Here is an 18,708-nt window from a genome sequence, read left to right as displayed (position 1 = left end):
TTTTTCCATCTGCCTGTTAGTTGAGGCCTTTTACCCGGTGGCCTTTTTTCTACTGTGTTTGGGACTTTGCTTCCAAATTCAGGACTTCCATTTGTTCTCTCCCTCTTAGGTGTCTGATTTTTTTACATCTGGGTAGTTCTCTCGTCCTGGTCCGAAGTGACTTTCTATATTTTCTTTGTCTGCTGGCCCTTCAATTAAACTAGATTCTGTTTTTCCTAACTCGTGAATGCACCCCTGTGTGCTTTTAAGGTTATGTTTGCAGTCTTCGATTATGTCTTTGATTACTTTTGGGACTTCCAATAGTTTTTCCAGCAGTGGTCCACAAACTTGTCCATCCAACTTGTCCATTTTATCGGCCACTGCTTGGTGCAACAGGTTTTCCCTAATTACGCCCTCTACTAGGGCCATCCTGTAATCTATAGACTGTATTGAGGATGTAAGTTGTTTGGTCAGTTCAAGTTGATCATCACATTTTTGAGACTGGGCCATGATCGTTGTTGCGATTGAGCCCAGTGTTGCACATATAACTTTCATGATACTAAGAATTGGTTGGTCTAGTGAGAGGTCGTCTCCATTGCCACTTTGTTCGTTGGTTATCTGACCTTCTGGATTTTTACCTTCCTTTCCTCTGTGGCCTATGATTATACTACCTTCCAGGAAGTTTAGATCTTCTGATGTTATGCTGTTTAGTTGAGGGTCTGTGTTGCCAATAACGGAGTTGTCGAGTGAGGACAGCTCCAGACTGAAAGAACTACTGTTGAGTCTGCCCAGCATTAAATTAGTTTTAACAATTTGTCTTCCGCAGTGAAGCTGTGGCGCTGGGGTTTTATGGGTCTGTTTAGATGGTGAGCAGTCTGTTTCTGGACCCATTACATTTTGGAGTGCTGTGAATTCTGCTTGGGCACATTGTGGAGAGGATGTTAGTGAAAAATTCCCGGAGTTCAATAGTCCCGTTTGGGGGTCAGGATAAGGTGAATCGTTGCTTTTTCTTTGCTCTCCCGAAAAGTTGCTCCACTTTGGGGGGTTATTTAACTCCACTTCACCATCCCCAAGAGGATTACTCGTTGGGCAGAATAATTGCGATAAACCAGCCGGTTGCTGTTGCTGCTGAAGTGGGCGAGTATCCTGGAGCCTGGTCGCTGGTAGCTCCAGTTCACCCCCCCCATGTTGTAGCCACCCACTTCCCCCGGTGGCTGTGATCGGAGGTCACTGGCTCTGGGACTTTGCGTTTGCGGCTGTTCTGAGTTCGAGTTCACTTGGTTGTAATAGTTAGTGATAGTGTTTGTTTTTGGTCTAGTTTTCCTTACTCCCGTAGATCCACCCGGGCCCGGGTGTGTCGGTGTATACTTATGTCCCCTGCACAGAGGACTTAGAAGGCCCCCCACAGTTCCGCCTACAGTTTCTCCTGCATTCAGTAGGGCACCCCCTGTATCGTCAGAGTCCGTATGGGCTGGCAAGCAAGGCAGTGTCACCACTTCTAATGTCCCGCCTGACTCTTCTCCTGGCTCGGAATCGCTTTTGTTGGCGGGAGACCCGAATTGGACACCCTCTGCTGTGTCCTCACCTAGGTTTGCGAATCCCCCCTGGGATTGCTGGATGGTTCTGGGGTCCTGGTCCTGGTCCTGGTCCTGATCCTGATCCTGATCCTGGTTCTGGTCTAACCCTAGACTTTGTAGACTTTTGAGCTCCTGCTCCTGCTCTGGTCTTTGGGAATCCGCTAGGTGAGTGAACGCCTTATTGGCCTCCCGAGCCTTCTTTGTTTTTCCTCTTGTCCCAACCATCCTCCGGTTACCGTTCACTGCTCACTGCTCACTGCTCACCGTTCACCACCCACCACTCCCCGCACCCCTCCCCTTGGCTCCTTGGTTCCTTACTGGGTTCCTTCCTTCCTTCCTTGCTTGGTCTTTAGAAGAGACCACCAATCAACAACGGCAAGTCCCAGTCCAAATCCAAATCCAAGGCCAAAGGCCGGCTAGGGCCAAGGCCAACTAGGGCTATGGCTAGAGCTGTTGCTGTGGCTGTGGCCGTGGCTGGGTAAGGCTGGGTGAGACGACGTGGCGCGGTTGAGTACCGATGCCGGAGCCGAGGGCAGGAGCAGGAGAGGGAGAGGGAGAGGAGTTCAATGGCCGGGATGGTGGACAGGGACCCCCCCCCCCTTCCCACGAAGTCTGCTTACCCGGTCTCTCCTGGTCAGTCCTGGTCTCACCCGGTCTGCTCTCCTACTCAGCGTCTTTTTCCAGGAGGGGGCTGTTGGAGGTCACAGGAGGTCCACAGGGGGACGGCCTTCCTTCTGGCTCCCTCTGACTAGTTTAATAATCTCCTTGGCTTCACCTAGTCCATGTGATGGCAGGGCAGGGCAGCAACTCCAAGCTCCTCTGGTACTCCTCTAGTGCTCCTCTCGTGCTCTGGGACTCCGGTACTCCTCTGGTGCTCCTTCTGGCTTACTGCCAAGCATTATCCAGTAAAGTAACATGTCCTGGCTTTGCATGAAATTCTAGCACAATATGAAACTAGGCACAAACAAGCAAAACTTGGAATGTCTTGTGACATTACTATACATGACTTGTAATTTTTGTAAAATTTGTGTAGTTTAATCTTGGATGGTTTTCCTCGTGCTGAGATTTGTACTGGAGATGTACCCAGCACAAATCTCATTCAAGCCAGTGTTGATTTACCTTTGTGCCAAAGAGCAATTGTAATCTCCTTTACATAGTGCTTACTACCCCTTACGAGGCGTTGAAACTCTTTATTGTGAGTAGCACGCTTCTCCGAAACCCAAGGTTAGTCGTTAATCCAATGGTTAAATGTTGGTTATTGCGATTAGTCATGTGCTCTTAAGAAAAAAACATTGCATGCGTTTACTCCAGTTACTCAGTGATGGAGTATATTAATACCACTTAGGTGTGGTCATTAATGGGGACTACGTGGTTTCAGGTGAATGGTTGGTTGGATCGATAAACTGGGGGAGATTAGGTAATGTTAGGTTGCAGGGTTAGTGTTTTAAAGCCGGAGAGCTTGTGATCTATGAAATGAGGTGTCAGCCTTTCACAGAAGTTCAATAAGAGAATAAGGCAGACAGGCTTGAGACTGAGAGGAGGCTATACTGAGAAAAGGAAAGCATGAGGAGGAGGGAAGGTAAAAAGTGTCCCTCTGAAGAAAGAAAGGAATCACAACTAAAAGAATCAAGGGGAATTAAGCCAAGTTCAGTTTTTTTCATGCAGGGTTTTAGGAGTATAGTTGAAGGCGGCGTTCTAAGATAGCAAGCAATTCAAGGATGTAAGCTGCAGAAAGCATTCTGAGGATGCAAGCTGTAACAAGCATTTTCAATGCAACAAGTTTCGTGTTTGCTCATTTTCGAGCTGATAGCGTTGTAAACTCCTTACCCGACTTTTCACCTATCGGCAAAAGTGCATTTATGTAGGTAAGCCAAAAAAGTGCATTTAACTATGTAAAGCGCTCAACTTCTGCCAAGCGAAATCGCGCTAGTAAATTAGAGGAAAAAGTAATCCACGAGCCGGACAGAAAACAGCGAGCCTCGCATGTTTTCTGTATTTGGTCGATGCGCTCGAGGAGGGCTAGCCACCGGAAAAGGCATGACGTATGCATGGCTTCGACTAATGAAAGCAAGCAGATTTTAATAGGCAAGCCCACTAACCAATGAAAAACACTGACGTGAGCTCGACAAGGCTCCGAGCCCTTTTCTAAACCCTAAAGCGTCTTGCTGCGATACGCACGCACGAGCGCATGCAACGCAGGCTCGACCCTAAAAAGGAAAACATTACACATATTGCTCCATTTCCGGGGCAGACAGCTGAAAACATGCAAGTTCGAGTGTACACATGCTTAGTGTTGTAATAAAATGACTTTTTACTCGAGGACTGGTATGACATCAGCGTACCCGGCTAATTTTCATGTAGCCCCACACTGCATGAATGGTACTTTCTGGGATAATATATATAGTCAAGCTTTCTTTGCTTTTACAAATCCTTGCTTTCAACTATAATAGTCCAATTATTTCAGTGCAAGCAAAAAAGACTACATCTACCAGAATGCATTGGTTTGTCGAGCAAAAGCTCAGGACTAGAAATAACTGTTCCAAACGTAGGTTTATACTTGTGTCTCTTCTGGGGAAAGCACAGCATTGAAAGGCAGTCCGGCCGTGTGAAACCACCAGTCTGCCTTTCAATACTGAGGACAGGCGGCATGTTGCGGAAGGGGCTGAGATTCCCCCAGTTCGAGTGCACAGTATGACTGTAACCACCTGCAAGGGGATGCTGGTTGCTCCATGGGACCTATATTTGGGACCACTCTGACTCACTTCTGTAATAAGCCACAACCGCAGGGGCTCAGCCGTTCCCTCATATGGTCAGGCCCCCATGCAAATACCAACGTTCTGCCCTGGGATTGCACAGGCGCAAAATGAATATTATGAAAAACCATATCACAGAAAGGGCTGCACGAGTGTCTTATGCCCATTCTCTGATACAAGAGTGCTTTGGGCGTAGGTCCTTTTTGGCCCTGGATTCTGTCTGTAGTACAGCCCAGGCTCAAGCGCAGGCTCCCGCCCAGACTGTTTTATCAATAAGTAGTAGTAGTGCCCCTAACTCAAGGGTACATTATTTATTTATGAAGAATCTAGGTGGAGAAATAAATACTGCAAATTGCTGAAACCAGAATCAACACACGAGAAACAAGCATTGGCAAAAAAAATAGGTCTTGCGTATAAGAGGTATTGGCTTTGGCAATGATTTGTAGCCATGCTGTACAGTAGCGTGGCTATAGTACAGCACATACAAAATCATTTTTTTTAAATTGCTAGATGAGGCCAGTTCTAATCTAAAATAAAACGCATTATCGCTGGACTCACCATAGCTCTTTTTTTATTAATATTTTTATCTGTGTGCTCCCCCATTCCCTCTCTCCTTTCCTCTCCCTTCCTCCCACCTGCCTACTTCTCTCCAAATCTCCCTCCCTCCATGTTGCCCATTGGGAGACAGGGCAATGCAGAGGGTGGGAGAGAAGAATGCAGGTGCAGGGAGAGAAAAGACAAAAGAGTTGAGGGAGCACCAATACAACAGAGGGTGGGAGCGTTTAGGGCAAGCGCATGGACAGCAGAGGGTGTCGGGAAGGGTGGGTCATGGAGCCGGTCAAGAGAGGGTGGACGGGAGGGTCTGGATCAAGCAAACTGACAACAGAGAGTGGATGGGAAAGACTGGTAGAAGCACACAACAATGGAGAGTGAGCCAGAGGGGTGATCGAAGCCCACCGAGAGTGGAAGGTGGGTGAGAGGACTGGAACAAGCACACAGGCATTAGAGATCAGACAAACACACAGACAGCAAAAGTTAGTGTGGAGTGGCTAGGGAAACACACAACTGCTGCTTCACCACTGAGGAAAATATCATGCCTCCTTAACAGGGCCTCCCCACAGCGATCCATGGAGTGATAGAGGATGCCCTGCTTTGATCTGCAGACATAACTTCACATTTACCAAAAGCTGCAAGATGTATGCCGAGGAAGCAGGATGCTATAGACCGAGATGAACACGCAACACTCCATTCTCATATATGCCTTACTTTATGAGTCGCCTATGCTGAACCACAACTTCACTATCTCCTACTACTGATAGCACTTCCGATGGTGTGTCTTCTACTGCTTACAAATCTCCAGAAGGATCACACATCACACACCTGACAGCAAAATCTCTTGGCTCCTTCAAAACAGGGGGAAAACATCCAGGAAAAAAGACCAGGAGACTGGAGGCACAAGTATCGGTGGGGGATGCTCCGATGGGCAAGGGAAACAGAACCCCAGGCCCTGAGCCTCTTGGGGGCCTTACGCTTCAGGAAATCCTGCAGGCGATCATAACCTCATGTGAGGTACTTGAGGCCAAAATTGACACCCTTTTGAGCGACAGGAGTATTTTACATGATGACTTTCACCATCTAGTGGAGCGAGTCACCACAGCTGAAAGGGACTTTAGCTAAATGTCTCCAATGCTCACCGAGATGACTACACAATAATCCGCCATGATGAAAATCCAAACGCTAGAACAGAGAGCTGAGGAGGCAGAAACCAGGTCATATAGAAACAGTATACGAGTGGTGGTTATCCCCGAGTGAATTGAGGGCAATAACATGGTGAACTATCTAGCACAATGGCTTTGAGAATCAGTGGCCACTGAGGACATTTCCTCCTTTTTCGATCTTGAGAGCGTGTACAGAATCTTGTTGTGCCCACCCCTCCCAAGGGGTCCCCCATGACCAGGTGGCCAGGCTACTTTATTGTAAAGACTGTGACCATATTCTTAGGCAAACCCAGAAAGGGGTGAGCTCAAAATTGATAATAGCACAATTGTAATTTTTCCAGTCTTCTCAAGTGAAGTACAGAACCAGTGCTCTAATTTTCAACAAGCTAAAAAGAAGCTCCACTAGATGGGTATACCCAATGCAATGTTGTACCCGGCTAAGTAACGAGTGGCAATGCAGCAAGGTAGGCAGTTTTTCCAGACTCCAGCAGAGGTCTGGACCTGGATTGATCATCCGCCCAACTGGACACCAAATCGGCGATTCCCATGAAGACTGCCCTTGCAGAAGTGGCTCATGACATGAGTCTAAATGTTATACCATATTAGCTACATCGGATGCCGAAGCTCTTAAGGAACGCCGAGAGTGATGGCTGTAGTGGTGCCAGTCAGCAGCAACGGAACTGGACGTCATTCACCACAGGAAGAGGAGATGGAGCACACTTCAGACTCGGGTTGCCTTCCCACTCCCATCTGGGATCGAGCATTGATCTCTCTGTGGTGACCCCTAGGACATCAGGTGAATTCATATGACTCAAGTATTATATCTGACTGATACTGACATCATTGACGTATGTCTGAGATGAAAGTTGTCAAGATGGGGGCAACTTGATGCAAACTTTTTCCTCTGGGGTGCACCAATTACCCTACAGTTTACTGCTGGGCAGGGGTTACTTGGCGGGGAGTGGGATGTCGCCATCACCCCCAACCTAAAGCTACACGCAGCCACAAGTGATTGTTGAAAGTTTGTTGGTTTCGATGGGGGGGTTGATGCCTGCTTGTCCTGGGAAGTGGAAGTTGGAATGTTTGTTCTTGTTTTTTTAGTTAATTGGGGAGAAATTATACAACACCGGCTCCTTTTCATATTTAATACACCACACTCGGCTGAGATCCTTAATTACCCAGCCTCCAACTCAAAGGGGTCATGCCCTCAGACACCACCACCAAGTAGAATGGTCACATCTATGACTTATAAACTACTCTTGTGGAAAATAAGAGGCATGCACACCATGACCGAACAATATAAAGTATCCTCCCATTTACAGTTAAGGAGGGGCCTGCACTGCTTCAGAGATGCCGTGGCCAAGCTTATTACACCATATTCGGCCTATGCTAGAGGCACACTGATCTGGGTCAGATCGGGGGTCCTGTTCCAACACACAGGTGACCTGATCAAACCAAAGGAGGGATGCGTAGTGGTAACGGGCTGTCTGCAGGGACGAGACAGAGTATTAGTCAGTATATATGCTCCAAATGTGGATCAGGGAACCTTCTTGTCGACCTCGTCGAACACAATCTCCCCGACTTGACCTACTCAATCATCATTTGTTGAGACTTCAATGGCATAGCAGACCCCTGGGATTGGTCGTTTCCATCCCCCACTCGGGGACTCCCCAGTGTTTAGAATAGCCAAACCTATTGCAGATTGGCAATCCCAATGAGGACTGTTAGATATTTTCATAGACTGGACCCACACGTGAGGGACTATTCCTTCTTTTCCCCTTTACATGACCTACATGTACATCTTGATACATTCCTCTGCACTCCTGACATCCACGGACTAGTCTGCATAATAGATTATTTTACTCGATCCGTGCACAACCCTGTATTAATGCACTTGAGGTGGAAATGACCTATTCCAAGCATATCCACCTGGCAACTCAAGCCAGAATCATTAGAAGACCCACTATTCCGAGAAGTGATAGGGGAACACATCGGACAGTATTTCACATATAATAATGGGTCTGCCTCCTCTCCCTTGGTAGAGTGGGAATGCCTTTAAGGCCGTGATCAGTAGAAGGGACATATTGGAATCAATAGGCATCAGGAAAACTCTCCTGTGAGAGGCAGAGGAGGCAGAACAAGAACTGAGAGGGATCGAGGTGCACAGACCAGGACACCACAAACTACAACTAACATTACTAGAGGTCAAAGCGACAGTGGCAGGTCACATAGAAAGACTCAGTTGTTTCATTTATAGACAATTTATGATACGGGCACATTTAGAACAAGATGAAACTGGTTCCCCACTGGCCTGGCTTGCAAATCCAATCAAGAGAGGTTCGCCTATGGTAGAACTCACCACAGGCAAAAACGCTCAGGTTTTACCAATATGTAGAGATTAACAATTGTTTTTTGAGGTATTATTCTAACCATTACACAAGTGTTGCACACCAGGAAGCAGAGGCATTACGTGACTTCCTTGCATCATTGCCCCTCTGAATCCTTACATAGGAGGAAGCTGAGGGATTGGGCAGTGATATTGATATATAAGAGATCAGGATGGCAATAAAGGGATTAGCTTTCGGGAAGACACCAGGAACAGATGGGCTCTGGTAGAGTTTTATTCAACATTTGCCACTGAACTGACCCCTCCAACTAGCAGGATTTTATGAAGTGGTTAAGACTGCATGACATGTGCTAACCTCCACTTGAGAGGCACTTATAGTATCTCTACTAAAACCTGGGAAACCAACTGTAAATCTTACAGACCACTATCATGCTAAATCACGATTACAAGAAAGATCTTTAGTAAGATCTTGGCCTCCAGGCTACTTCCCCTTATGACCAAACTTTTGCACCCCGATCAAACAGGGTTCATACTTAGCAGAAACACTGTACTCAACATCCAATGGCTTTTAGCAGTGATGAAGACTACACCCCTTGGTTGGGAAGTTGCAGCAATATGTGCAGTTGACATCGAAAAGGCTTTCAATAGCCTCAAATGGGATTATAAGCAGGGCTCCGAAAATTCTACTGGACAACTCGCTAGGGCAAGTCCTAATTGATCAGGTCGAGCTATTTTTAGGTCTTACTCGCCCCTTCTGGCCAAAGAACAAGTGTTCTGTTCTTTCAGAAAGTAGAGGGGCAATAAAAGATGTGACATCTTGTTCTTATCTCACATTTGCTGTGTGCACACAGACAGAGGTCAAATGTCAGTTTGTCTTACAATTAATTTTCCTTCTGAATGCAGAGTTCCATGACTTTGCAAGGTGAACTGTGTGACCTGCTGTTTAGAGTGTAAAATATTAGGATATAGGGTGTCAGGGTTTTCCTAACACACAACATTTAAATGACTATGTTAACTGTACAAACATTTCAAAATATATATTAGTAGTTGTGAAAGCCCATTTTTTGCATTTCTTTTTGATGAAATAAATATTTTAATAGGATAAAAACAAATCTGAATACTTTACGTGTTGATGTGAAAGGATATGTTTTCTGAAACCCAATTTTCACAGATTGTTAGTACTGTATGTAGTTTTATCAGTAAAGCTGCAAGTTAGTGGAAAGGTTTTTAGACATTTCTTGAAAATTTACTGTGTGTAGATCACAATATGCTACCACATCATGGTTTTAGTAATGTATTTATTAATAGTTAACGTTTAAACATAAACTGAGAAACACCCCTGCCCTGATGGCAATGCTGTTAGTAAACTAAAAGCAAGTCATGGGTCATGTGTCCCCTATATGTGGGCTATATTCTTGTGATATGTGCAGCAAACTTTAGTCTACTTAATCAAACAAATGCTTTTGTTGTTCTGCAGAAATGATGAGCTCACATATTTGAAGGTGCAATCATATGTGAGAATGAAGAAAAAGGCAACTCTGTAAACTATTTCCATAGGATCACACAATTTGAGACCCATTTACTGGTCAAGTACATTACAGTTAGGTCGAGTAGATTATTTAAGTTACTCGACCTGTAGGTCTAGTAACATTTTTATGATTGTTCGAGGCCTGATAAGGATAATAGATTCTTTCTTCCTCGCGCAAATACTTTCTGTGAGTGGTGATCTCGTGCCTGCTTGCTTATTCCCCAGGGACTATTCCAGCTTAATTCTTCTGCATTTTCCTGTTGTTCCTGTCCTTACAGTTCTGGTGTCTAGCCACTCACTCTGTGTCCAGATCTGGAGTTCCTTTGCAAAGAGGTGTTTCCCTTTTGGGTTTTTCCTCTGGGACTCCTTCGGGAGAGCACTGACTGCATTGACATCTACCTTGTCAGCAGCACCGTGGCTACCGGAAGGGATCATCCTATCTTGGCCAGACCAGAATGTTTAGAACACGAGTCGCACCCCTTTTCCATCTGAGAAGGATGGTAAGAGAAGGACGGAACGTGACAGATTGCAATGCCAAAGACTCCGTCTAGTTTCAAAGACAATGGAAGATCCCTCTGAGGACGTAGTGCATACAGCCCAGTTGTTAATGGAAACTGTGCAACAAGAGGTTCAAGAGGTGAAACAGCTGCATGCCGAAAATGCAGCACTACGACAAGCTTTGGCTTCAAGAACCACAAACTTTCCTACTGTCTCTGCTACTACACCACATTTTTCCTTGGATCCAAATAAGTTAAAAGAATTTCTTGACTCATTGACAGTCTTTTTTGCACTTCGACCATCTCAATTTACTCAGGATAAGACCAAGGTGGGATACCTAATCAGCGCCTTGTCAGGTCCAGCTCTGGCTTGGACGACTCCACGGGTAGCAGCGGATGATCCCAGATTGTCCAATTGTATTGCCTTTGTTGTTGCCTTTAAACAAATGTTCGAACACCCTGGACTGGAATCCTCTGCAGAAGAAGCACTGTGTGAACATCCAGCAAGGGAACCAGGACATTCTGTAATACAAAACATGGTTTAGTCAATTGGCAGCAGAAACCACTTGTGTGGAATGCACCCTCGTCACTATTCCGTAGGGAGTTGCATGAAGAAATAAAAGATTAATTGATCCATTCTCCTTGAGCTGATGACATGAAAGGCCTAATGAACTTAGCATTATCTATAGAATACCATCTCCATCCAAGAGGAAGCCCGATATGATGCTCAAACCATTTCTGGAGGCGAACCCAAGCAAATAGGTATGGCTCGTAGACCACTGTCTGAAGCCGAATGTGAAAACAGATTAAGGAAAGGCCCGTGCCGCTATTGTAGCAATTTTGGCCATATGATTCATACCTGCCCTAATCGTCCCATTAGGCCGACGAGAAACGCAAACTCCTGTTCTCTATAGGAAAGGAGGGGACGGGACCATGAGAGATACTTTCTATATGTTCCTCCAAAGAAGACTCATCGTCTCTTTTCCTGTTATCCATGATATTACAGCTAACTGACAATAGAGAAGAAAGAGTACTCACCTTATTGGATTGTGGTGCCAGTGGAATGCATATTGATGAGCAATGGGCTATGGATAAAAGAATACTTTGAATACCCAAGGAAACAACATACTGTTCACAGCACTCCTCTTACATCAGGACTGGTCACTGACACAACCTCAACCTTATGTCTAAAGTTCAGAAAACATCAAGAATATCTCACCTTCGATCTGATTGCTTCACCGAATCACATCATCATATTGGTATACCCTGCTGACACAGCATAATCCGTATGTTGATAGGGAAACCAGAACCATTTCCTTGTCCTCACAGTTCTGCCAACATACTTGTTACTCTTCAGTAACATATTGGTCACCTAGGCGTATGACATAACTGGAGAAAGAGATGGGTTGCTCCATCAACACTACAAGGAGTACCAAGCCATTACTTAGAGTATGCAGATGTCTTCCAAAAACAAAGAGAGACCAGTTTTTCCACCGCATAGAAGATACAATTGTGCTATTCCTTTAGAGCCTGGAGCTGTGGTTCCTTTTGGGAAAATGTACTCACCTACTGAACACAAAAAAGAGATGCTTAAGGAATACCTAGAAGAGAATTTGCGAAGTGGGCTAGTAACACACTCTTCCTCACCTGCCAGGGCCCCTCTTTTCTTCGTACCTAAGAAGACAAAAGATTGCATACCTGCATAGATTTGTGCAGGCTGAACAAGTTTACCATGAAGGACCAGCATTTTATGCCCCTCATTAAGGATATCCTAGAATCAGTTAGAGGGGCACAGATGTTCACCAAGTTGGATCTTGGAGGAGCCTATCACCTCCTACGAATCAAGGAGAGAGACTAATGGAAGACCGCCTTTCGGACACCCGAGGTCATTTTCAATATTGAGTAATGCACTTTGGTCTGACAAACGCTCCATCTATTTTCCAAAGATTCATGGACTATGTGTTTTCAGATCTTCTAAGTCAAATTGTAGTGATATACCTAGTTGAAATCCTAGTCTATTCCACTCAGCCAGAACAACATAAAATCCATGTTACTCAAGTTCTGGAACGACTCAGACAACACCAACTGTTTTGTAAACCTGAAAAATGCGAGTTCGACAAAACCGAGGTGGAGTATCTGGGTGATTGTTTTAGCAAGACTGGCATTGCTATGGACTATGAGAAAGTCCGAGTTAGCCTGGATTGGCTATCCCCTTCAACTATAACAGAGAGTCCATGTTTCCTGGGCTTGGCCAATTTTTACCAACAATTCATAGAAAACGTTACTCACCAAACAAGTGGCATTACCCAGACCCTAAAGAAAGAGAGTCTCTGGGTGGATATTGCGGGGCAAGGACCGCTGAAACAGCTTTCCAGAATCTTAAATATGCCTTTACTCGAGCACCTGTCCTACGGCATCCAGACACCACAAAGAAGTTCATAGTAGAGACTGATTCCCTCAGACCGAGCCATAGGAGCCGTTCTTTTACAAAGACAAGACGATGATGGGTTAGAACATCCAGTCTTCTACTTATCCCACATCCTGATGGAGTCTGAACTCAATTATGCTGTACTGGAATGAGAACTGCTCCCCTTAAAGGCAGCTTGTGGGGAATGGAGACAGTTTTTAATGGGCTCTAAGGAACCAGTTGAGGTCAGGATTGATCATTGGAAATTCCGGAGACACTGCAAATTTCAATGTCTTAATAGTCGACAAGCTCAGTGGGCCTTCTTCAGTCAATTTCGACTTTGTCCTCACCTTTATACCTGAGTCACAAAAGATTGTGGTGGATGCCATGTCCCGTCGTTATCCAGAAGGTGTCACACTTCCTTCACAGCATATCATACAACCACATCGGATCATTGGTCTAGTGAAATCCTTCCTGGACAGGGTATTGCCGGAATATGCCTCTCTTTCTGTGGAAGAGTGGAATACATTAAAACCTCAACTGCAAAAGATCAAGGAATATTATTACCATGGAAATGCATTGTTCCTTCCTACAAAGGAAGTCCAACTAGAAGCACTACAGATGTGTCACGACTCACTTATTGCTGGTCATCGTGGAGTGAAGGCAACTCAAGAACTAACTCTCCAATCCTTTTTTTAGTGGCCCATAATCAAAGTGGACACTGAGACCTACTTTTCTGCTTGTCCTGTGTGTGCACAGTCTAAGATATCCCATACTAAACCAGCAGGGCTACTCCAACCCATACCTGTTCCTCCAGCCCCATGGCATACTGTGCCTACTGATTTTTTTTTTGTGTGTGTTCATTACCACCTTCTGAAAGAAACCGTGTAATCATGGTAACTGTGGATTCTTTTTCCAAGATGGCCCATTTTACAGTGCAACAGAAACTACCCCCTACTAAGGAACTGGGCCTTATTTTTATACAGGAGATCTTGCACCTTCACGGTCTCCCACAAGTCGTGGTTTCTGACTGAGGTCCCCAATATGTATCATGTTTTTGGAAACATTTTTGTAAATCCTTGTATATTGATGTAGCCTTGTCTTCTGGTTTCCACCCCCAAACTAATGGACAAACAGAATGCCTAAACCAAGGACTCAAACAATATCTACGCTGCTTTTGTAACACAACACTGAGTATCTGGTCAACTTACTTACCTCTAGCAGAGTTCTCTTACAACAGTACTGTACACACTGCATCACGAGTCACTGCTTTTTTCTGTATGCATGGTGGCCATCCCAGGGCCCTTCCTACAGTTATCTGTAGTCACCTACCATTCCAGCATTAACCTTACTTTCTTGTCGGCTCCATAATGTCAGATGGACTATACACTCCAACCTACTGGCCAGAAAACAATACATGAAGAAAACAGCTGATATCAGACGATGTGCAGCTCCGTCATACCAAGTACAAGACAAAGGGGGTCATTCTGACCCTGGCGGTAATTACCGCCATGGCGGAGATCGGCGGTAGCACCGCCAACAGGCTGGCGGTGCACCGCTGGGCATTCTGACCGCGGCGGTTCAGCCGCGGCCAGAAACGGAAAGTCGGCGGTGTACCGCCGACTTCCCGCTGCCCTTGAGAATCCTCCATGGCGGCGGAGCGCGCTCCACCGCCATGGGGATTCTGACGCCCCCTACCGCCATCCGGTTCCTGGCGGTTCTCCCGCCAGGAACAGGATGGCGGTAGGGGGTGCCGCGGGGCCCCTGGGGGCCCCTGCAGTGCCCATGCCAATGGCATGGGCACTGCAGGGGCCCCCGTAAGAGGGCCCCACGAAGAATTTCAGTGTCTGCTTTGCAGGCACTGAAATTCGCGACGGGTGCAACTGCACCCGTCGCACCTTCCCACTCCGCCGGCTCCATTCTGAGCCGGCGTCCTCGTGGGAAGGGTGTTTCCCGCTGGGCTGGCGGGCGGACTTTCGGCGGTCGCCCGCCGGCCCAGTGGGAAAGCCAGAATGACCGCCGCGGTCTTTTGACCGCGGAGCGGTCTTTCGGCGGGAACCGCTTGGCGGGCGGCGACCGCCGTCCGCCGCGGTCAGAATCACCCCCAAAGTCTGTCTTTCTTCTATGTTTTTGCCTCTTCCCCTATCCCTGAACAAGTTTAAGCCTTGCTTTTATGGTCCTTTTAGAATAACTCAAGTGGTGAATCAGTATCACTCTGCTTACAGTTGCCTCGGACTTGGAAAATACATCCAGTATTTCATGTATTCCAGTTGAAACCTTATGTTGCTGATCCTTTCCAGAGACCTCATTCATTCCCCCTCCCCTTTTGGTAGGTAGTGAACCCGAATAAGAGGTGCAAGAAATATGTGATTCCTGGTTCTTTCAGAACCGTCTGCAGTACCTCATTCACTGGAAAGGATATCCCCCTAGTGAATGTTCTGGGAAGATGCTTCTTCTCTTCATGCTTCCATTCTTGTCTGACGTTTTCACCACCTTTTTTCTGGACAAGCCTGTGGCTTTGGGGGGTGGGGAGGACCTACTGATACGCAGTGGGCGGCGTTCAAGCCTGTGGCGTCCCATGTCCGACCCATGGGGAGGTCCGCGGTCTGATTCTCGGGCAATCGGACCTGCCATGGGCCGCTCGTTCGGCTGCGGCAAGGTGGGGCAGGCTGGGATCTGAGCACGGATCTCACTGCACTTGGCTCGTGGCTCACTGTTGCGTTGTGGGTGCCCCTCGCAGCCCACTTGTGATTGCTTACCTTTTGGGTCCCTGTAGTCTTGTTTTTCACCTTCTTTTTTTTTTTTTCTTTCCTTCTGGACTTGGGGCCTTATTTCTTTCTACCCAGAATGCAATCTCCTCCCAGCATGAACTGGTGTTTTTTTCTCTTTCAAGATGGAGTAATTTTCAGTTTTCTTTATGAAGGGTTCCCAGTTCAAGATGGCATTTTCCCTTTTTCCTGTTAGTCACTTCCTGTTCATCTGTGTATAAGGAGCATAGATTCTTTCTTCCTTGCACTGCAAACACTTCCTTTTGGTGGTGATCTCGCTCTTGCTTATTCCCTGTGGAGTAATTCTGGCTTAATTCTGATGCATTTTCCTGTTGTTCCAGTCCTTACAGTCCTGGTGTCCAGCCGTGCTCTCTGTATCCAGCTTTCAGAGTTCTTGAACAAAGAGGTTTTTTCCCTTTTGGCTTTTTCCTCTGGGACTCCCTATGGAGAGCTCAGACTGCATTGGTGTCTACCTTGTCAGCAGCACAGTGGCTACTGGAAGCGGTCGCCTCTTTCTTGGCCAGACCAGAATGTGCAGAACATGGAGTTGCACCCCTATTCCATCTGGCAAGGGTGGTAAGAGGAGGACAGAACATGACAGCAACAGTTTAGGTCATACTTAGACCTACAGGAGAATTGGGAGAAATCCAGCTTGTTTCTTGTAAGAGCAAACGGCCACCCACCGGTGGGTCTGGGGGAACTGAAATGGGAGTCTCACTGCCTCACCTACCTGGAGGTAAAAGTTTATCACAGCTGGCAGGACATTCTAGATAGAAACATAAGCTCAGCAATTAGATCCTGAGGGCAAACACGGAATTCTGGCAAATGCTCCCATTATCAATGGGAGCGTGGAAGGATAGCCTTACTCAAAATGGTACTTTTTGGCAGTGCTTCCCGTATGGATTACTAAGACACTGTTTCATGACATGGAGTCCCTGACGCCGAGATTTCTATAGGGTTCCTGCTGTAGGCGAGTGGCCCTCTCTAAACTACAACGACCGTCAAGTGACAGGGACTGGTGGTTCAGGAGTTTGAGTCCTACTACTTTGCAGCTCATCTCCAGAGGCATGCACATTGGGTGGCGAGTAGACACATGTCGGACCAGGTAGTAGGACCATTCGTCTCGAACTCCCCAGGTTAGCCCAGATGTTCCTGAGAACTGATCGTCCCTCAGAGAATGGCACACAAGAGTTTCAAGTTCTACGACACTGATGGATTTGCAGATCCCATACTCCCCCTGATCTGCCCATTAACTTACTTGAGGCACTACCTCATGGTGGAAAATTGGGAACAACTTTTGGAATGGTCGGATGCAGGAGCGACAAAGGTGGGGAACCTATTCTACTCTGACGAGCTACTTCCATTCTAGGAATTTTAAACAGAATTTGGTCTTCCACAGGGGCACTTTCTATTGCCCAGAGCAATAATGACAGCTCTTCGTGCACATTGGAAAACTGGTACAACAACACCAGCTCTCCATACCACCTCGCCACATCAGCGGGTAGTATTAAAGCAGTTACATGTCTTTATAGGGCAATCAGGGGAGACATATGCCAACCTCTATTGGGCCTAAAGGTAAAATGGGAGGAATATTTGGGGATCCCTTTAACAGAGAATAATTGGTCTAACATACTCGAACGGGCACCAAAAGTCTCTAGGAATGCCTGATTTGAGTAAAACTGTAAGTATTGACATTTATCATTTAAGAAACAATGAAAGTGACAATTCAGACCACACAGATACACCCGCAAGATGCCAAATGCGTTATCCCCCCACCTCGCTATAAGGGTAAGCATATCCATATTCAACAAAGGCTAAGTTATCAATCAAACGTAGCTCTAAACCTCCCCTCACCCGGAGTATACACCATCTCGCTATCTTCTGAATGTGCACTTCATAGAAAAAAAAGAGAACAAGAAGCAATTAAACAATAGAAAAAACAAAAAACTATAATACTAACAACAAAACTCTTTGTCCCATTTCCTACAGAGTAGTCTATACAATCGGAGGCTGGAGCTCCGAGACAAGGGGGGGGGGGGGGGGGGGGGGGGGGGGGGGGGGGGGGGGGGGGGGGGGGGGGGGGGGGGGGGGGGGGGGGGGGGGGGGGGGGGGGGGGGGGGGGGGGGGGGGGGGGGGGGGTGGGGGGGGGGGGGGGGGGGGGGGGGGGGGGGGGGGGGGGGGTGGGGGGGGGGTGGGGGGGGGGGGGGGGGGGGGGGGGGGGGGGGGGGGTGGGGGGGGGGGGGGGGGGGGGGGGGGGGGGGGGGGGGGGGGGGGGGGGGGGGGGGGGGGGGGGGGGGGGGGGGGGGGGGGGGGGGGGGGGGGGGGGGGGGGGGGGGGGGGGGGGGGGGGGGGGGGGGGGGGGGGGGGGGGGGGGGGGGGGGGGGGGGGGGGGGGGGGGGTGGGGGGGGGGGGGGGGGGGGGGGGGGGGGGGGGGGGGGGGGGGGGGGGGGGGGGGGGGGGGGGGTGGGGGGGGGGGGGGGGGGGGGGGGGGGGGTGGGGGGGGGGGTTGGGGGGGGGGGGGGGGGGGGGGGGGGGGGGGGGGGTGGGGGGGGGGGGGGGGGGGGGGGGGGGGGGGGGGGGGGGGTGGGGGGGGGGGGGGGGGGGGGGGGGGGGGGGGGGGGGGGGGGGTGGGGGGGGGGGGGGGGGGGGGGGGGTGGGGGGGGGGGGGGGGGGGGGGGGGTGGGGGGGGGGTGGGGGGGGGGGGGGGGGGGGGGGGGGAGGGGGGGGGGGGTGGGGGGAGGGGGGTGGGGGGGGGGGGGGGGGGGGGGGGGGGGGGGGGGGGGGCGCCAGCCTGCCCCAATGACTCGACCCTCCCCCCCCCCCCCCCCCCCCCCCCCCCCCCCCCCCCCCCCCCCCCCCCCCCCCCCCCCCCCCCCCCCCCCCCTTCTTCGAATCGTCCCCCACCTGGACTGATCTTTATACATGAAAAAGGTGTAAAGCCCTAAGACGCGGGGCCACAGGCAGTAAGCGGTATACCTATAGAGAGGACCTTACTAACGGGTGTCTCAAATATAGTCCAAAGCTCCTTCTAGAATTATCCAGTTTGTCAGCTAAGCGCTCCATAGCAAGCCCATGCCCAGATCTCTGGCGTACCACAGCACCAGGGGGGGCGGATCTTTTTATCTTCCAGTATG

At 48.6% G+C, this 18,708-nt stretch overlaps 2 protein-coding genes across 2 annotated transcripts in view; both read left to right on the top strand.

The window, feature by feature from the left end:
• The window catches only part of LOC138292158 (E3 ubiquitin-protein ligase DTX3L-like), a 129,012-nt gene that overhangs the window by 18,382 nt on the left and 91,922 nt on the right, over nt 1-18,708 (top strand). The gene's annotated exons all lie outside the window — the stretch shown is intronic.
• On the top strand, nt 10,465-10,944 carry LOC138293815 (protein LDOC1-like). The gene has a single exon (XM_069233140.1). It carries the CDS (start codon nt 10,465-10,467, stop codon nt 10,942-10,944), a length of 480 nt encoding a protein of 159 aa, XP_069089241.1.

The sequence above is a fragment of the Pleurodeles waltl genome, chromosome 4_2 (assembly GCF_031143425.1).
Source record: "Pleurodeles waltl isolate 20211129_DDA chromosome 4_2, aPleWal1.hap1.20221129, whole genome shotgun sequence".
In the NCBI taxonomy this organism is placed as follows: Eukaryota; Metazoa; Chordata; class Amphibia; order Caudata; family Salamandridae; genus Pleurodeles; species Pleurodeles waltl.
Note: the sequence above shows the minus strand (reverse complement) of the source record. Positions and strands in the feature narration are given on the sequence as shown.